This window comes from Danio rerio, chromosome 16 (assembly GCF_052040795.2).
Source record: "Danio rerio strain M-AB ecotype USA chromosome 16, GRCz13ab, whole genome shotgun sequence".
NCBI classification, from domain to species: Eukaryota; Metazoa; Chordata; class Actinopteri; order Cypriniformes; family Danionidae; genus Danio; species Danio rerio.
The window spans coordinates 50,729,425-50,750,471 of NC_141036.1; the positions used below are offsets into that span (position 1 = coordinate 50,729,425).

At 34.1% G+C, this 21,047-nt stretch overlaps 1 protein-coding gene and 1 long non-coding RNA gene across 3 annotated transcripts; one reads left to right on the forward strand and one right to left on the reverse strand.

The window, feature by feature from the left end:
* Positions 1-2,261: 2,261 nt before the first annotated feature.
* sult2st3 (sulfotransferase family 2, cytosolic sulfotransferase 3) lies at positions 2,262-20,549 on the reverse strand. 2 transcript variants are annotated; one of them, NM_001078168.2, is given in 11 exon segments: positions 2,271-3,339; positions 3,373-3,526; positions 3,715-3,835; positions 3,959-4,113; positions 4,145-4,371; positions 5,818-5,971; positions 7,450-7,630; positions 8,123-8,217; positions 9,985-10,111; positions 14,053-14,261; positions 20,315-20,499. In NM_001078168.2, coding segments are annotated over 6 exon segments (867 nt in total). In that variant the 5' UTR covers positions 20,454-20,499; the 3' UTR covers positions 2,271-3,339; positions 3,373-3,526; positions 3,715-3,835; positions 3,959-4,113; positions 4,145-4,371; positions 5,818-5,855.
* On the forward strand, positions 14,167-20,523 carry LOC141378315 (uncharacterized). The gene is made up of 2 exons (XR_015512303.1): positions 14,167-15,077; positions 16,140-20,523. It is a non-coding gene; the product is annotated as an uncharacterized LOC141378315 (long non-coding RNA).
* Positions 20,550-21,047: the final 498 nt, after the last annotated feature.

Here is a 21,047-nt window from a genome sequence, read left to right on the forward strand (position 1 = left end):
TATAAGTTTAAAATAAGTTTTAAAAATATGTAAATAAATCGTATGCAATCTGCACTGAAATTAGATGTTCTCTTCCTAAGAGGTTCAAAGAGAACATCCATATGGACTTTTTAGATACAAACGCATACTTTTTTAAGGTACCAATCCAGCTTTAGTAGTATAAATTGTCAATAATGACAGACAATGTGCACAATAATCAACAGTGTTTTGTTTGTTTGTTAAAGGAATAATGATTTCACATGTTTACAGATAATATGACAGTGATTTGATGCTTTAACAAAATTTCAGACACCTTCACCAATATCAAAATGCTTTTTTGATGCTAAATTTATTTAAACAGTAATGAGTTATGTATCTGTCTTTATGTCTGTCCAACTATCTATCTGTCTATCTATCTATCTATCTATCTATCTATCTATCTATCTATCTATCTATCTATCTATCTATCTATCTATCTATCTATCTATCTATCTATCTATCTATCTATCTATCTATCTATCTATCTATCTATCTGTCTGTCTGTCTGTCTGTCTGTCTGTCTGTCTGTCTGTCTGTCTGTCATCTATCATCTACTTACCTACCTACCCAACCACACAACCACCCACCCACCAACCTACCTACCCATACCACCTACCTACCTACCAAATTCCTACCTGTCTGTCTGTCTATATGTAGCTGTTAAATGATTGTAGTTTTGGACAATTTCTGACCCCAAGAGAATACCAACTTCTGCATTTCTCCATCTGTGTTTCTCAAACCATCCTAACAGTGTGTTTGGACTAAACAGTCACACATCCTCTTGCAGGCTCATTCCTGTTGGCCACACTTCTTAATTGTTGTCCTGATGGTGAAAATGTTTTTATTTTGTTGTTCTCTTCTTATAGACAGTTCCCATTTTGTGACTTGTTGTGATTAATGAGGCATGTGATTTAAGATGTATCTTTTTTATCATCGTGTTCTGATTCTGTTTTCATGACTGGTCTTATAAGGGCCCTAATACCACTAAGCACTTGTATGATATTTGTCTCATTTTCATATTTGTCTGAAAAGTTTCATCTTCCTAAAAGTCCTCCTTTTCGCTTCTTTCAGATGAGACATTTTATACGAAATCATTTTTAAATCCTCCTGATTTAAAATTGGACACCATTCATTATTTTAACCAAGACAGAAAAGGGAAAGTCTCTATCATCTCTGTCAATAAATTCTTTGAATTCGGACTCCTCTGATTTACCTAAGCATACCCAAGAACAAGAGCTGGGGATCAGTGGAAAAGAATGGGACTATATACTCAATTTTGTACACAGTTCTTCTATATGTGCCTGACACAGTTTAATGCAATGCAAGATTTTCCACAGAGCACACTACACTAATGCCAGATTAGCCTAAATATTTCCACATAGAAGTAATACTTGTAATAGGTGTCAACAATCTTCAGCAAATCGCACACACATGTTTTAGTCTTGACCAAGTTTTGGTCTAAATTATTCAATATTTTTGAAAAAATGTAAACACATCAGCTACTCCAAACCCACTAACAGGACTATTCGGAATTCTGTTTGGCTTCAACAAACGTGGCTTTCACCACATTCTTGGCCAGGAGGCTTATTCTCCTTTAGTGGAAACAAACATCTCCACCTTTACATGACAGATGGATAAAATATTAGTTTTTGTGTTTAAAGTTGCAAAAAAATCAGGTTTTCATTAAGAGGGTCTTTAAAATCTTTTTACAAAACATGAACACCTTTGTTGAACTATATTGACACTATTGATCCTGAAGCAGAAGATGAGTAAAGCTTTGTTATTATTATTTATTTATTACTTGTATTGTTAGTTTTTTGTTATTTATATATTTCTTTTATTATTTATTTTCTTTTACATATACTGTGTTATTTAATAACTATATTGTTTTTATGGTCATTGGTTCTTAGTAGTGAAAAAGCCGAACAGTGTATTACTTATTTCTGGATGTAAAGTATAAGATTGTGTTTCTGCACAACATGTTAATAAATATATGACAAAAAAAAAAAAGATTTATACCAATATAATCATTTAATATAACTATTATTATTTAAAATAACTGCTTTCTTCTTTGTGACTATTACATTTCTTCCTGTAAATGTATCCCTGTGATGCATCACAGCCATTCAGAAACCATTATAATAGCACCAGAATTACTTCTTATCAATGTTAAATCTATATTTGTTGGTCAATCAAATCATGATAAAACTACCATTTGAAAGATTCGACTATAAGACAAAAAGGAAAGCATGAAACACGTGAACGCCTTTATTAAGCAACCATACATTCATTTGATCAGATTTAAAATGTTACAAAAGGTTAGCGTTTAATACACTTAAAACGCTGTTGTTTGACACACACACACACACACAAAAAAAAAAACAAGTTGTTTGAGCCCAGTTTTGGGTAAGATATGAACATATTACATTTATTGGACCACATTTTACCCAATATTTTGGCTTATCCATATTTGGTCCCACTTTAAGTGTCCCTAACTAACACGTACTTGCATTGGAATAAATAATTCATTACAATGTACTTATTGTGTAAATACATGCTTTTACATTGTACTTATGCTTGATTAAATACTTGCATGTAAATACATAAACATTTCTGTATTTACTTACTATTACACTCTTGACCATCCCTTACACTTTAATTCACCCTTAAACCTAACCATACCACCAAACCTGCCCCCTACCTGTATCCCAGCTAAAGTGTTCTGAACACATTAAGTACACTGTATTCACATTTTGAAGTACATAGTAGCTAAGGACACTTCATATAAAGTTGGCCCCCAAATTTTACCCAATAGAAATAAAGTGTACACACCTCATATGCACTAGAAGATATAGTAGTATAGTACTACACACTCAACAAAGTCGAAAAGATGATATTATGCATTCGTTTTTATGCTTTGCAGTAGCATTTTAATTTCACCTCTAAGCTTTAAACTCTACGTTTAACTTCATGGCAACAATAAAAATGGACAACAATGAGCTCAGGCCCAGTTTCAGTGCAAACGCCTTCATTTGAATGCTGAATGAAACTGATCTGAGTGTTTCCAATTATAATTTTTAAGGCTGCAAATGTATTCTGGCATAAAACTATTAATGAAACTGACATTAGCAGTACATATAGAAGCAGTAATCCAATCTACTCTTCTGCAGACCTCTGCGGTAATGACTCGCTATTTAAATAACTGAAAATACGACTCAATTATAACATTTTATATTTTTATTGACTCAATTTTAACATTTTATATTTTTATTGACTCAATTATAACATTTTATATTTTTATTGACTCAATTATAACATTTTTATATTTTTATTGACTCAATTATAATATTTTTTATATTTTTATTGACTCAATTATAACATTTTTATATTTTTATTGACTCAATTATAACATTTTTATATTTTTATTGACTCAATTATAATATTTTTTATAATTTTATTGACTCAATTATAACATTTTATATTTTTATTGACTCAATTATAACATTTTTATATTTTTATCGACTCAATTATAATATTTTTCATATTTTTATCGACTCAATTATAACATTTTTATATTTTTATTGACTCAATTATAATATTTTTTATAATTTTATTGACTCAATTATAATATTTTTTATATTTTTATTTACTCAATTATAACATTTTATATTTTTTTTGACTCAATTATAACATTTAATATTTTTATTGACTCAATTATAACATTTTTATATTTTTATTGACTCAATTATAATATTTTTTATATTTTTATTGACTCAATTATAACATTTTTATATTTTTATTGACTCAATTATAATATTTTTTATAATTTTATTGACTCAATTATAATATTTTTTATATTTTTATTTACTCAATTATAACATTTTATATTTTTTTGACTCAATTATAACATTTAATATTTTTATTGACTCAATTATAACATTTTTATATTTTTATTGACTCAATTATAATATTTTTTATATTTTTATTGACTCAATTATAACATTTTTATATTTTTATTGACTCAATTATAATATTTTTTATAATTTTATTGACTCAATTAAAATATTTTTTATATTTTTATTGACTCAATTATAACATTTTTATATTTTTATCGACTCAATTATAATATTTTTAATAATGTATGCAAGCTTAAACTTCACATTTAGCTTTTGAAGGGAAAATAAAATGAGCAAAACAGCAATAACATCAGTATTAGTGCTGTAGGACAGACTGAAGAACTCCACCTTAACCAATAATCAGCATATGCCTTCATAAAACCTTTCACATTTGAGCCCAGAATAAATATAGATAGATGAAGAGGAAACTCTACGTTGATTTTTCTCCCAAGAAATCCTGTGAGGAAAAAAAAGAGAGATGAGATGATATGAAAATATGAATATAAACAGCAGATAGTTAAGCATATTCTTATATCATGCTTTTATTTGCTTCATACAGATATTCCTGACTTTTGATGAGAGTTTAGTATGGCACACACACACACCGAGAATTTGTTATGAGCACTTTTAAGACACTTGAGATTACTATAATATTGTATTATTGTACAAATAAAGTCTGGCAGGCGTGCTAGAAATCTCCAGCAGTTCTTTATTATGTACTGCGTGTGACACTAAATGTTTTTGAAATGTGTTTCACATGAAGAAACAAGCTCATCTTCATCATCATTCGGCCTTTAGGTGAGTAAAATCAGGGTGTGAATTACAATGACGACTGGGGGGTTGTCAGTTTTTCAGTTATGTTTGGTAATATGCCTCAGTGAACCAGTTACTATATGTAATTCAATTGCATTTAACTTATTAATCAAACTTCTTGTTATATTTCAGTATTTTGAGGGATACTGAGTGGTTCTCAATGACATTTGTGATATTAAATAAACTTTATTAGGTACACCTTTACAACTGCTCGGTAATCACATGGCAGCAACCCAATGCATTTAGTCAACAACATGAAAGCATGGATCCATCCTGCCTTGTATCAACGATTCAGGTTGGTGGTGGTGGTGTAATGGTGAGGGGGATATTTTCTTGGCACACCTTGGGACTATTATTATCTATTGAGCATTGTGTCAATGGCACAGCCACAGAAGATGGCTACATCCAGCAGGATAATTGTCATGTCATAAAGCGCAAATCATCTCAAACTGGTTTCTTGAACATGACAATGAGTTCACTGTACTGAAATGGCCTCCACAGTCACCAGAGCTAAATCTAATAGAGCCCCTTTGGGATGTGGTGGAATGGGAGATTCGCATTAGGGATGTCGCAACATGCATTCACAATGGTATGAACCATTATAGGGGTGGTCAAATGTATATTTTCGTTATCTATTATTTTAGTTAGTAATATTATTTAAGATACTGATCAGAGCAAACTATTTCTTAACTATTAAGAGTCAGACCCCCATACACCTTTTGATGTTTTTCAGGGGAGATCAAGCATCAATTAGGGGGGTCAGACTTCCCCGAACCGCTCTGTAATTTGCACACTGAGTAAAATGTCTATACAGCTTTCTCATTTTCAACCTCAATATTTGGTTGTTAAAAAACAGTAAGTTGGTCATCTTGCAGATTCTCTCATTGCCAAAACATGCAGATGTGTGGACATTGCATCCTCATGGTAATGTAAAACTAGTCTAACTGTCTTTAACGTCCTAATATCTTAAGTAACCCTAACAGATCTACTGAATGCCGTGGCAGTTTCTCTTGCCTGATGGAGATTTATTAAATCTTAAACTTCAATCAACACAAATAAGCCAAGTAAGTGATCCTATGTTCTCATCTACCGCTGTTTATTTTGATGTCACTGCAAAAGACTCGCTTATTATTCCTCATCCCAGGGGAATTTGATGTTAGTTCCTTTCATTTCCTCCCGAATTACAGCTGTGAACTTGGCATCAAGCTCCGGGCTGAAGAAATTTTTCCAGTCTCCAGCAACACCTTTAAACATGCAGAGAAGAACTCAATAAATAGATAAATAATAACTTAATATTTTCAAAGTTTCTTTTTTTTAAAGTGCGTAATCAAGAGACACAAATATCATTTTTTGTTTTGCTTGTATACTGTATATCTCACAAGGTTGGTACTCTGTAAAAGTCATTAGTTACTTTACTGAGTAAACCTGTTAAGCAAGTAACTTTGAACTGTTAGTGGTAACTTAATTTTTATAATTAAGCACAGAGTTAATTTCCTTAATTTTAAGGAAACTGGTTTACCCTCTCAGTAAATTCAATTAATCACTTCAATAGAAATACAGGTTTACTCACTTTTTAAAGTTAACTAATCGCTTTAAAAGCAACACATTTGATCACTTTTTAAAGTAAAGTCAACAAATCATTTAATAAGCAACAGATTTACTCACTTTTGAAAGTAAAGTCAACTATAATTTCTTTAAAAACAACAGATTACTCACTATTTAAAGTCATCTATAATCGCTTTAAAAGCAACAGATTTACTCAGTTTTTTAAGTAAAGTCAACTATAATCGCTTTAAAAGCAACAGATCTACTCACTTTATTAAGTAAAGTCAACTATAATCATTTTAAAAGCAGCAGATCTACTCACTTTATTAAGTAAAGTCAACTATAATCGCTTTAAAAGAAACTGATTTACTCACTTTATTAAGTAAAGTCAACTATAATCGCTTTAAAAGCAGCAGATCTACTCACTTTATTAAGTAAAGTCAACTATAATCGCTTTAAAAGCAACAGATTTACTCACTTTATTAAGTAAAGTCAACTATAATCGCTTTAAAAGAAACTGATTTACTCACTTTATTAAGTAAAGTCAACTATAATCGCTTTAAAAGCAGCAGATCTACTCACTTTATTAAGTAAAGTCAACTATAATCGCTTTAAAAGCAACAGATTTACTCACTTTATTAAGTAAAGTCAACTATAATCGCTTTAAAAGCAACAGATTTACTCACTTTATTAAGTAAAGTCAACTATAATCACTTTAAAAGCAACAGATTTACTCACTTTATTAAGTAAAGTCAGCTATAATCGCTTTAAAAGCAACAGATTTACTCACTTTATTAAGTAAAGTCAACTATAATCGCTTTAAAAGCAACAGATCTACTCACTTTATTAAGTAAAGTCAACTATAATCGCTTTAAAAGCAACACATTTACTCACTTTATTAAGTAAAGTCAACTATAATCACTTTAAAAGCAGCAGATCTACTCACTTTATTAAGTAAAGTCAACTATAATCGCTTTAAAAGCAGCAGATCTACTCACTTTATTAAGTAAAGTCAACTATAATCGCTTTAAAAGCAACAGATTTACTCTCTTTTTTAAGTCAAATAACTTCTTGTATAATGTAGCCAATGACTTATATTTTTTATATTTATAATCACCAAAAAGCATGATTTGGTCTTCTTTAATGGTGAAGACTGATTTTTTTTAAGCCTGGTTACCTTTCCTCAGGAAGGCTGACTTGTTGTTGTCCATAATTTCTTGTGGCACCATAGTGTAGTTAGACATTTTGTTCGTCTTCATGTTTTTAAAAGTGCTGTTACTGACGACACGATCCAAAGCTTCTGTGCTGAGCTCCCGGCCCAGAAATTTTAACATCCGGCACAAGACTCCACGAAGGTCCTACAATAACAACAACACTGGACTTGTTACTAATAATCTTTGATCTTTGCTTGTTTGTTTATTTCCTCACAAACAACTCATGGCTATTTCACAGCAAGTTTAATATAAATAAAATGGTAACACTTTACAATAAGGTTAACTTAACATGTTAGTTAATGCATAACATGAACAAACAATGAACAATACTGTGAATCATGAATTTGGATGTTTATAAGCGTTACTAAATGGTGAACTAATAAACACTGAACAAGTGTGGTTCATAATTGGTTCACGTTAGTAAATGCATTAACTAATAAAACCTTATTGTAAAGTGTGACACTAACAGCATATAAGTTATAACTTCATAATTCAACAAATATGACACCCCAAAAAATAAATCAATAAAATTAAAACATTTACATTAAAAACATTAGATATGATATTTTTTGTTTGATGTAAATAACCAAAAATGATTCGTCTGATCTCTGAGTGAGTGGCACAATTTCACTTTACCTGAAGCATTTCTTCATAGGTGACGTACAGAATTCTGTCTTTGAGCTCTGGGTTTCGCCAGCTTTTGATGTGGTCAGACCATTTACCAAAAACAACTGTGAAAGCAAGTGCAAACTGATCAGTTTAAAAGTTCTGATTCACAATCTATTCTTACTGTTTCTGTGGAACTGGTGACATTTTGCTTCAACTAAACATTGAAGAAGATTTCTGCTGAAAATGACAGACAGTGGGCGTTGGTGGTTCAGAAAATCAGAAGATACCAGCACTTTGGGAGTCAAAAATAGACATGTAGGGAAAACACAACTAATATTCATGGCTCCTAATAATTCCTTGAGGTCTTTACAATCATTACAAACAATCTCTGCAAGAAAATCATCATTTCAATATTTTACCTTTAATATACAGCCTCTGAAATGTGCATTTGGTTGTTTGGCTTCATAATACTTTAGAAGTGTATTATCAAGAGACGCACATATTATTTTCGTTTTTCATATATAACGCATACCTCAAAGGGGTGGTACTCTGTAAAAGTCATGAGTTACATTAGCTTATCCTTTATTTACTACGTTTTAAAGCAATGGGTTTACTCCCTTTATTAATTAAAGTCAACTAATCGCTTTAAAAAGAACAGGTTTATTCACTTTATTAATTAAAGTTAACTAATTTAAAAGCAACAGGTTTGCTCTCATTTTTTAAAGTAAAGTTACCTATAATTGCTTTAAAAGCAACAGATTTACTCACTTTATTAAGTAAAGTCAACTGTGATCGCTTTAAAAGCAACAGATTTACTCACTTTATTAAGTAAAGTCAACTGTGATCGCTTTAAAAGCAACAGATTTACTCACTTTATTAAGTAAAGTCAACTATAATCGCTTTAAAAGAAACAGATTTACTCACTTTATTAAGTAAAGTCAACTGTAATCGCTTTACAGTTTTTACGCTTTACAGTAAAAGCAACAGATTTACTTACTTTAAGTAAAGTCAACTATAATATAAACTTAATTATTTTAGTTTATTTAACGTGCCGGTTTTGTAGACTATACTTAAATTGTTCAGTTCATTAAAAGTAGATCTTAAGTAGACTATACTTAAATTGTTCAGTTCACCAAGCTTAGTACTAAGTTTGGTGAGCTGAACAATTTAAGTATAGTCTAGAAAACCGGCAAGTTAAATAAACTTTACTATGCAAGTTTTGGGAGATTCCATTACTCTATTAAATTGAGGCAACGAGTTTACTCAATTAATTTAGTTCAGTCAACTTATTAGGGTTTTCAGTGCAGGTTTACTCACTTTTTAAGTAAAGTCAATCAACAGATTTACTCACTTTATTAGGTCAACTATAATCGCTTAAAAGCAACACATTTACTCACTTTTTTTAAAGTAAAGTCAATTATAATCGCTTTAAGAGAACATTTTACTCTATTTCTTAAGTAAAGTCAACTACAATCGCTTTAAAAGAACAGGTTTACTCTATTTCTTAAGTAAAGCCATCTATAATCAATTTAAAAGAACAGGTTTACTCACTTTTTAAAGTAAAGTCAACTAATTTATTGTACAATGTAGCCATTGACTTATGCTTTTATATTTATAATCACCTAATCTATCACCTATATCACCTTAAACCATTATTTGATCTTCTTTAATGTTCTACAGATACAGAAAAATCCCCTACATGTTATTTGACCTCATGATTCCTAAATTAACAGTAAATAATCATTTTTTAGATGAACTATCACTTTTCTACAACACTAAAATCAATAAAACATGTTCAATAAGTATAATTTAGTAATGATATGCCCTTTTGAACACACACATTGAACACATCAAGCATTCATTTCATAAACTGCATTAGAATGCCTCACTTTCTCCTGACAGGAATTTGTTAACGAAGTCATCAAATGTTCCGGGGTCTTCAAGGAAACTGGCCATTTTGTGGAAGTGGTAAGAAGAGACTATAACATCTTTAGGATTCCGTGCAACATAGATGACCTGAAGATGAAAAACAAGAGATTTCCATTAGACACATTCATCAACTGCTTTGAAATAACAAACTAGTTGAGTCAAGTCAAGTCAAGAGTTTTATTTGTCACATACATAGTAATACAAAGTATGACCAGCAGTGAAATGTAGGTCAGGTCCGCTCCAGAGACAGTGCAAGTATAGATAAACAAAAATTAAATAATAAGGAAAAAAAATATGTGCAAAAAATTATACAAAGTAATAAGAATAGCAGCAATATGAGGTAGCTTATAGATATGACTACTACAGTGATAAATACATAACATCAAGTGATGTATAACACCGGGTTAGAATTTAGCAGTGAAGGATTCTGATTTCTGCTTTCCAATCCGTCTCATCATGGACCAACGTTTATCCTTTTCATCATCCTGCTTCTCAGTATTTAACTGTGAATTGATTTTAATTAATGAATAAGTTAACACATTGCTTAATATAAGAATGTTCAGTGCATTTGCCTGTCTCTTTATAACTAATTTCAGAAGCCACCAGTCTAGGTCAGAGGTCACGGAGACCTTGAGTGGAACTGAGGGCTGAGGACTGGAATCAACTGTTTCTATTTTTATTTCTACGAGTTAATATTGTCTAAAATGTCTAAAGTGATTTTGCTATTTTTACGTTGAATTCTTTTAAAGTTATTCTACATTTTATTCAAGATAGACGTTGTGTAGTAAGGAATTATAACTGCCTGAATGTAGAATATACCGGTTTTAAACCAGTTTTGATAAAGAAGGCTGAGAGTACAGTCAGCCTTGGATAAGAAACAGATTATACTTTGTGTGTGTGTGAGTGTGTTCTATTTGATTGTTGATCCATTTCACAGGTCTGGAGTCAGCTCTAATCAGTCTAAAGCATGTCTGACGTTTATGTTTAGATATTGTTCAGAATTGAACGCACAAACCCCACAAGGAAATTTTCCTAGTTTATCTGTGTTTTAACCAATCAGGTTAGAACACCTTTATGTATGACGCAGTTAATGACATTATGTGAGAGTATAATTGTTATTGAATGGTGATTTTAGGCAGAGCGGCCTAGGAACTCATTGCGAGTGTTGAAGCTGGCTTCTGCGGAATGAAACTGCAAACTATCTTCAGTAAACTTGATTTATTTATTTAAATCTCTGACTCCGGCTCTTCTTCATCTACCAGACTGGTCATTCTTTGGGTCAAACTGTAAACTATCCCTACAGCAGCCTGATGGCCTGGGGAAAGAAGCTCCTCCTAAGTCTCTCAGTTTTTGCCATCGAGCTACGGAAACGTTTGCCAGATGGAAGCAAAGTGAATAGGTAATTGTCAGGATGGTTTAAGTCCTTACAGATTTTAACAGCTTTATTTTTACAGCGTTTAAGATAGATGTCCTGCAAGGAGGGAAGAGCAGACCCTGAGATGCGCTCAGCTAAACGCACAACTCTTTAAAGTGCTTTGCAGTCCTGGTTTGAGCTGTTTCCATACCACACTGAGATACATTGAGTCAATACGCTTTCTATGGTCCCTGAATAGAAAGTTTTGTATTATTATACATTTTTCAGCCTGATCTCACGAAAAAACGTAAGTGTTTTACGTTTTGCCAGTTTAGTGGCTAATTCGTACAAATTCGTATGAGTCACATGAAATTGTACGATTTTATAAAGGAGGCGTGGCACCTAACCCCACCCCCTAAACCCAACCGTCATTGGGGGATGAGCAAATCCTACTAAATTGTACAAATTAAATCGTACGAATTCATATGAGTTAGCCACTAAATGAAAAAGCTACAAATTGCTGTGAGATTTTGTCGACATTTTTACACTATATGCAGCAACCCTTCACCATAACCTTAATCTGTCATAATCCAATCGGCAACACTAGTGTGGTTAGCAGAACGACCATCAACTAGGGCTGCACAATATATTATTTCAGCATCGATATCGCAGTGTAAGCATACGCAATAGTCACATCACTGAATATGTGATATGGGATTATAGTTGATAATATACCGTATTTATGTAGGAGTAAACATTTATGACGTGTTTTTAAAGTGATAGTTCACCCAAAATTTAAACTATACTCCCTATTTTCATTGCAACCTTCTCTTGTTTCATTTTGATATTTTTGTTATAACTTAAACCTTTAAAAATGACTGAAGGGCGAGTAAATAGTGAGTACATTTTCCTTTTTGGGTGAACTATCCCCTTAAAGCATGTTACTCTGTTAATATTTCGACATTAGAGTTTAAAACATCCGGCCAAAAAATTATGATTGTCACGCAAATAAAGATCAGATTATTTAAAATAAAGACTATGCATCATTGATTAGTCAATATCTGTACCTGAATATTGGTAGATTCTCCAATAAAACTGACTAGAAACAATAAATAAAATGTGTGTTTTTGCTATATTGTATATACAGGTAAAGTTAGAATTATTAGGGGGTGTTTGATTTTTCTTCTATTTTAAATATTTCTCAAATGATGTTCACCAGAGCAAGGACATTTTCACAGTATGTCTGATAATATTTTTTCTTCTGCAGAAAGTTGTATTTGTTTTATTTCGACTAGAATAAAATCAGTTATTAATTTTTTTAAAAACATTTTAGGATCAAATTATTAGCCCCTTTAAGCTATAATAACTCGCCTAATTACCCATAACCTGCCTAGTTTACCTAATTAACCTAGTTAAGCCTTTAAATGTCACTTTAAGCTGTATAAAAGTGTCTTGAAAAAATATCTAATAAAATATTATTTACTGTCATCATGGCAAAGATAAAATAAATCAGATATTAGAAATGAGTTATTAAAGCTATTCTGTTTATAAATGTGTTGAATAAATCTTCTCTCCGGTAAACAGAAATTGGGGGAAAAAAACAAAAAACAGGTGGGCTAATAATTCAGGGGGGCTAATAATTCGGACTTCAATTGTATCTATCCTTGTAACTTATTTATTGTATATTATTTGACACACTCTTCTCTACAAAATGACCCACCTCAATCTAAAATGTAAACTTCTTCCCAAATAAAGCTATTAAAGTCGAAATTGTATTCACGTCACAATATATAGAAAAAATATTGCATTGTCAGCTGCGGGGAACATTGTCAGCTGTAGGCTTTAAGAAATATTTATTCAGTGTTGTGCTAGTTACTGAAAAATAGTAACACAAGAAAGTAAATAGTAACACCAACCAAGCAAGCAAGCCAAAGGTTAGGTAAGGCTAAGATTTCATCTCACTATATTCAAGGTTCAGGTTACAGCAGGGGAAAATAAGTATTGAACACGTCACCATCTTTCTCCGAAAACTCTAAATCTCTAAAGGTGTTGTTGACTTGAAATTTTCACCGTATGTTGGTAACAACCAAAGAAATACATATAAAAAAGGAAAACCAAACGAATTGGTTTACAAATGAAGTTATGTTTAATAAAATGAAATGATGAAGGGAAAAAGTATTGAACACATGAATGAAGGGAGGTGTAGGAAGGCAGTGAAAGCCCAGACAGCAGCTGAAATCTCTCAGTAGTTCTTCAGCAACCCTCTGCCCTTCCTCGGTGTAAATAAATAGCTGCTTTAGTCCAACATCCACATTAGCAGGAGGATGAAGATGAAACCAGAGTGGACACTTCAGCAAGACAATGATCCAAAACACAGCCAAGGAAACTCTCAGATGCTTTCAGAGAAAGAAAATCAAGGAATGGCCCAAACAATCACCTGACTTGAATCCAACATAAAATAGAATTTGATAGACGAGACAGAATCATCAAGATTTTTACACTCTGTTGAAGTCCCAGGAAAAACACAAGAGCCCCCTTCTCTATATGAACCAATGACATAATGTAAGGCATATAAATTAGCCAATGCAGACTATACATGGAAACCACTTTTATCACAAGGTAGTAAAACCCTACACATGCAATAATGTCAAGTCAATAGACTGCCACACTGTACCTTGGCCTTTGATTTGTAGAAAGAGGAAGGCATCAAGCGGTAAGGCATGTGAGAGACTATGGCTCGCGGTGAAGGGCGTTCTTCGAGCACCACTGCAGCTCGTATCTCCTCCAGCCATGGGGCCCTATCCCAGTTTGGGACGGTCTGCACAGGTGTCAGGTCTCCTCCATTCAGAAGCGGAGGGAGAATATTTTGCATCCATGTGGTACCTGAAAAAACACAAACAGAGACCAGTGATGATGCACTCATGCACAATAATACAAGATGTACAGTTGAAGTCAGAATTATTAGCCCCTCTTTGAATTTTCTTTTATTTTTTAAATATTTCCTAAATGATGTTTATCAAGGCAAGGACATTTTCACAGTATGTCTGTTAATATTTTTTTTTTTGGAGAAAGTCTTATTTGTTTTATTTCAGCTAGAATAAAAGCAGTTTTTATTTTTTAACAGCCATTTTAAGGTCAATATTATCAGCCCTGTTAAGCTATTTGTTTTGATAGTCTACAGAACAAACCATCATTATACAATAACTTGCCTAATTACCCTAACCTGCCTAGTTAACCTAGTTAAGCCTTTAAATGTCACTTAAAGCTGTATAAACGTGTCTTGAAGAATATCTAGTCAAATATTATTTACTGTCATCATGGCAAAGATAAAATAAATCAGTTATTAGAAATGAGTTATTAAAACTATTATGTTTAGAAATGTGTTGAAAATATATTCTCTCCGTAAAACAGAAATTGGGGGAAAAATTAAACAGGAGGCTAATAATTCTGACTTTAACTGTACATTGGCATTTAATTCAGGACACTTAAAGAGATAGTTGACCCAAAAATAAAAATTCTGTCATCTTTTGATCATCCTTCACTTGTTACACGTACCACTGTTGAACTCAAAAGCTACTTTGAAGAAAGCAGGTTGGTGATTTCCATTAACTTCCACAGTAATTGTTTTCCTACTATGGATGTACTACTGGATCCATTCGGCCAGCATTGTTCAAAGTATCTTCTTTTGTGTTCAACCAAGTGTGCCGCAAGCCTGCGTTTGAGTGAAGGTCTCGGCCGTTAGATCGCCCCCTGGGGGCTGGCTGCAGTACAAGTCATAAAGCCCGCCTCCTCCGTGTTAATGAAGGAGACTTGAGCCCAAATAAAAAAAAATATTACACTTGCAATAAAATGTCCCGAAAGATGGTTCAGGTCGATTAAGGCACTGGTTATTGTGCTGAAATAGGTGCAGATCTTCATTTTTGTAAAAAGTTTGTTTTTAGCAGTAATTTAATGCTGGGCGTGTCATCGTGATTGACAGCTGTGATTGACAGTTTCTCAAAGCAGCGCATCTGAGCTTCGGCAGGAGACTGAAGTGTTATTACTCAATTTCTGTGTTATTTCACCATGACAAAATGAGTTCAGCAGTAAACTACAGTTTCTGACATACATGATCCTGGTGGAACACTGTTTATTCGCTAAGGTCAGGGCTTTTTTCGGGCTTTATTAGTTTGCTGATACACGCCTAACCACCCAGATAGCAAAACACACTCAGGCCAGTTCCGGCTAGATTCTCGCCTGCCGGAGACTTACCCCTCAGAGCTCAGACTGACTACCTCTGCTGGACCTACTCCGGATGCCTGGACTCACTGCCCGATTCCAGCCCGAGTCAATCGAGCCAGATGCGGCGGCCGAGCGAGCCGGCGCTGCCGCATGCGAGCCGGAATCAGCCCGCGACGCCGCGAGTAGGTTATGCGCTCTGGTCCGGAGCTGGCGCGATTTAATATATAAAACCCTCATATTTGTTAACGTTATTACATCCATTTGTGTTGATATGACGGGCTACAGCAAACGCATGCTGAGAAGTTCGGGGGGCGTGGTTGATTTTACATAAAGCTTTTGGTTGGAAGCTCGACTCCGCTCATTTTCGCGGCTCCTCCTTTGGCTCCATCAGACAGTCCTTCTGCGCATGTCAAGGCTCAAATTTCAGCAGTCTTTTGCGACAGTTTGTGCCCGTCAAGCAGTCGTTTTGCCCTCAATGCGTTCAATGGGAAAAGGGGCTGTCGCGTCGTCCATATTTTTTACAGTCATTGTGTTCAACAGAAGAAACTCATGAAAGTTAAAAACCACAGAAGGGAGAGTAAAAGATGTGATAATTCTTATGTTTGGGTGAACTGTTCCTTTAAGTTTATAATATGAACAGTAAAAACTGCACAAGAGAAGTTCTCTGGTTTGAGTACTGGCTGGGCCAGTTGGCATTTCTGTGTGGAGTTTGCATGTTCTCCCCGTGTTGGAGTGGGTTTCCTCCAGGTGTTCTGGTTTCCCCCACAGTGCAAAGACATGTGGTATAGGTGAACTGAATAAACTAAAGTGCATCCGGAAAGTATTGATAGCGCTTCACTTTTACCACATTTTTTATGTTAGAGTCTTATTCAAAATGGATAAAATTCATTTATTTGCTTAAAATTCTACACACAATCCCCCATAATGACAATGTGAAAAACGATTTTTTGGCTCTGGCTGGGCTACTCAAGGACATTCACTGAGGTGTTGTGAAGCCACTGCATTGATATTTTGGTGATATGCTTTAGGTCATTGTCCTGCTGGAAGATGAACGGTCACCCCAGTCTGAGGTCAAGAGCACTCTGACCCAGGTTTTCATTCAGGATGTCTCTGTACATTGCTGCATTATCTTTCCCTCTATCCTGACTAGTCTTCCAGTTCCTGCTACTGAAAAACATCCCCACAGCATGATGCTGCCACCACCATGCTTCACTGAAGGGATGGCATTAGCCTGGTGATGAGCGGTGCCTGGTTTTCTCCAAATGTAACACCTGACATTCACTCCAAAGAGTTCAATTTTAGTCTCATCAGACCAGAGAATTTAGTTTCTTATGGTCTGAAAGTCCTTTAGATGCCTTTTAGCAAATTCCAGGTGGGGAGTGGCTTCTGTCTGGCCACTCTACCATACAGGCCTGATTGGTGGATTGCTGCACAGATGGTTGTCCTTCTGTTAGGTTCTCTCTACACAGAAGAACTCTGGAGCTCAGACAGAGTGACCATCAGGTTATTAATCATCTCTCTGACTAAGGCCCTTCTCCCCTGATCACTCAGCTTAGATGGCCGGCCAGCTCTAGGAAGAGTCCTGGTTTTTCCAAACATCTTCCACTTATGGATGATGGAGGCCACTGTGCTCACTGGAACTTTCAGAGTTCAATTTTTCTGTAACCTTCCCCAGCCTTTTGCCTCGAGACAATCCTGTCTCAGAGGTCTACAGACAATTCCTTTGTCCTCATGCTTGGTTTGTGCTTTGACATGCACTGTTAACCCTGGGACCTTAAATAGACAGGTGTATGCCTTTTCAAATCAAGTCCAATCAGCTGAATTTACCACAGGTAAACTCCTATTAAGCTGCTGAAGCATCTCAGAAATGATCAGTGGAAACAGAATGTATGAGCTCAGTTTAGAGCTTCACGGCAAAGGCTGTGAATACTGATGTACATGTGATTTTACAGCTTTTTTTATTTCTTAATAAATTTATAACAATTTCAAAAACTCTTTTTCACATCGTCATTATGGGCTATTGTGTGTAGAATTTTGAGGAAATAAATTAATTGAATCCATTTTGAAATATGGGTCTAACATAAAAATGTGGAAAAAGTGAAGCGCTATGAAGACTTTCAGGATGCTCTGTGTGTGTGAATGAGTGTGTATGGATGTTTCCTGGTTCAGGGCTGCAGATTGAAGGGCATACACTGTGTAAAACATATAATGGATAAGTTGGCGATTCATTTCGCTGTGGTGACCCCTGATGAATAAATTAACTAAGCTGAAGAAAAATGAATGAACGTTTTTGACAAGAAAACCAAAAAGATGACATAATTCCTGTTCCCTGATGCACAAAGCTAATAGTTGAAAAGATAAGAATCGTGAAAAAAAGTTGAGAGATTAATTCATCTACAGTCTCACACAGCCAGATCTACATAGTCTAAAGTGTCAAATATATTTCATAGAGTAAGTTGGCGGTTCATTCCGCTGTGGCGACCCCGGATTAATAAAGTGATTAAGCTGAAAAGAAAATGAATGAATGAATAAACTTCTACATGAGCGTAATTTGAGTTTTTCCACTGCTGGAAAATCTAAACATGGTCGTCTTGGCTAAAACAAGGCTAAATTTGGACTGTCAGTGAAAATCTAATAGACGTCTAAGAATAGGTCAACACTAGACTCGTCATCAAATAAACATCAAAAACAAAAAAATTGAGAAAATTGAGAAAAAAAGTTTTGGGCTATTCTTAGATGTCTATTAGATTTTCACTGACAGCCCAAGTTTAGCCTTGATTTAGTCAAACTGTCTATGTTTAGATGTCTATAAAAGAGTTCACACTTAGCTGTTGATTGATTATAAAGCTTGTTTGGCATGCTGTGCCGGGAGAGAGCCCTGAGCTCATAAGATCCTTGAGCCCGGGGCTCCCTCCCGTTTGCCAGGTGAGAGGAGAGTGTAAGCTCAGGTAGATCTCGAGAACTCCCATGATGTAGTAGCTAATGAACAGATAGAGATCGCTGTTAAGAGATAACTTACTAGGTGCATGTCATATGAACTTAGGGTACACTGAAAAAAGTGTTGCATGCAGAACTGTTGCAAACAATTTTTTGTGTTGAATTTAAACAAACAAATAAAATGTAATAATGTTCAACTTAATTTGTTAGTTTAAATTCAACATAAATAAATTGTTTACAACCACTTAACGTAAAAAAATATTTTTTTTTCAGTGTATTTATAGTGGTTTAGGAATCGTCTGATTGGTGAATCATAAATTGAATAATGCGAGACCAGCTGCAAGCAATCATGAGCATGTGATCCTCTCGAAATCATTTTATAAATAAACTTCACTTAGACGTCTATTAAACACAAAATTGTTTGCTGGGCATTTTCTTATATTGCTAGTGCCATGCTACATTGACATGCTCCTGTATATAATAATAACAATGCTGATATTACAAACAGGGTTTCTAGAGGTTTCATAAAGTCAAATTTTAGACTTTTTAAGACTCTTTTAAGACCATTATGAATGAAATTTTAGATTTATACAAGGCTAAACACTACTGATTATTTATAATGGCCTGATCGGGCTTTTGCTTGCAAAAAAAATAAAAAATAAAATAAAAATGATTGTGTCTAAAACAAGAAAACTCTAGTCGTATACACAATCTTTTAACATAATATATATATTTTTTTGTTTAAATGGCAAGTTTAACATTGTAAAAAGTATATTTATTGTGAAGGCAGCTACACAAATAATCAAAGATATTTATTTGTTGGCTTTTGGTCCAAATTGATTGAGTATAACTTCTATTCAACCTAATGTGTTTCTGTTATAAAACCTTAAGTTTCATGCCTACTCATAAGCATTATGTCTACTCCCCCTGACTTCTGTAAAGAGGTTTTTGTATGAATGGAAGACAACATAAAGGGAACTATTGCTCTGTTATTATCATGTGTAATTACTGTGTAATTGTTTTTAGTTTTCTTTCCCTGATTTTATTGAGATGGATTGATGGTGACTGGATAAATAGCGTTACTCGGATAGAGGACAATTTAGAGCTCTTTATAACCATCTAAGACCAACAACACAATATTTCAGTGAATTTAAGACCTTTTAAGGTTAAGGTTTTTGAAATTTAAGACATTTTAAGACTTTCAAAGACCCAGCAGACACCATGATCAAAGAACAGGCTATTGTAAAATGAATTGATAATTTCAAACAAGACATTAAGACAAAATGCAGAGACTAGTATCTGAGGTGCACATTTTAATACAAAGTGACAGTATTTAATCATTGGGTGTATGTTAAAAAAACAGGCAAAGCTGGTTTGTTTAATTAGTGCACAATTTAAAAATGTCACAGTCCTTTGCACACTCTTAGAAATAAAGGTATGGAAGCTGTCTTTGGAGTGAGACCTTTTCAAAGGGTACACATTTGTACTGAAAGGGTCCATATTGGTACCTCAGGGGTACATATTAGTACCTAAACATTTTAAGTGGAACACTTTGGTACTTTTTAGATACTAAAATGTACCCGTGAGGTATTAACAAGGACCTTTTAGGTACAAACTTGTACCTTTTTAAAAGGTACCACCCCAGTGACAGCTTGTGTACCTTTATTTCTGAGAGTGCACATCCAAGATTATGTATCAAAACAGAAACATGTGCACTTGCACTGCAATGAAAAAGCTTTCACAAAGAAGTAAACATTGAAGACAACAAGAGATCTTACCAGATTTTGGATAGGTAACAGCAAAGACATCATCATCTTTGACTTTGAAATTCTCGAGATATTGCAGACTTTCCTCTGTGTGTGCGAGCTTAGGGAGCAGGAAACCCTTGTAGAGCAGATTGAATTCGCTGACCTCCATCCTTTGCTGACTGGACTTTGGGAAAACTAGGTAGTTTTGTGCAAAGAGTTCTGTGGGAACTCAGTGGTGTCTGTAAGGGAGGAGAGAGACTGAAGTAGAGAGTGAATGCGAGCGTGTGTGTTTATGTGTGTGTGTGTGAGTGAGTGAGAAAGAGAGAGAGAGAGAGTGAGTGACGTTTGATGGTGAGAGCATTTATTAACCCAACAGGGAGCCGCATATCTGCTGCTGACATTTAGAGGAAAGTTTGGGTGAAAGGTAACTTGTGTCTAAAAGTACTTACAAAAAGTTTTGACGTGCTGAAAACAGGAAGAAAGGATGATGTCTGTGAAAGAAAAGAAAGAATTAGTTATAATGCAAGCAATCAAATGACAATACTGTGATATTTCTGGATTTGTTTTATTCATTAACAGATTACGTGCATGTTGTAGTTCACTTCAGGGAAATCCACAGCTTGCCAAGAGCATTATGAAACAGCACAAGTACTTTTTTTCCATGTGAGAAGGGAAGTGCAATGGGTCAGAGGAAAGCCAAGGAGAAAGAGGTGTGAAGAAAAGAGGTTTGAAAGCGAATGAAAGAGTCTAGTTTAAAAAACGC

Coding starts and splice junctions, on each gene's coding strand:
- sult2st3 (XM_087286275.1), bottom strand. CDS start 20,453: ATGGAGGTCAGCGAATTCAATCTGCTCTACAAGGGTTTCCTGCTCCCT. Junction 14,262..20,314: donor TGTTACCTATCCAAAATCTG/GTAAGATCTCTT, acceptor GTGTTTTTTCAG/GTACCACATGGATGCAAAAT. Junction 8,218..9,984: donor CAAATTCCTGTCAGGAGAAA/GTGAGGCATTCT, acceptor TTGCTTTCACAG/TTGTTTTTGGTAAATGGTCT.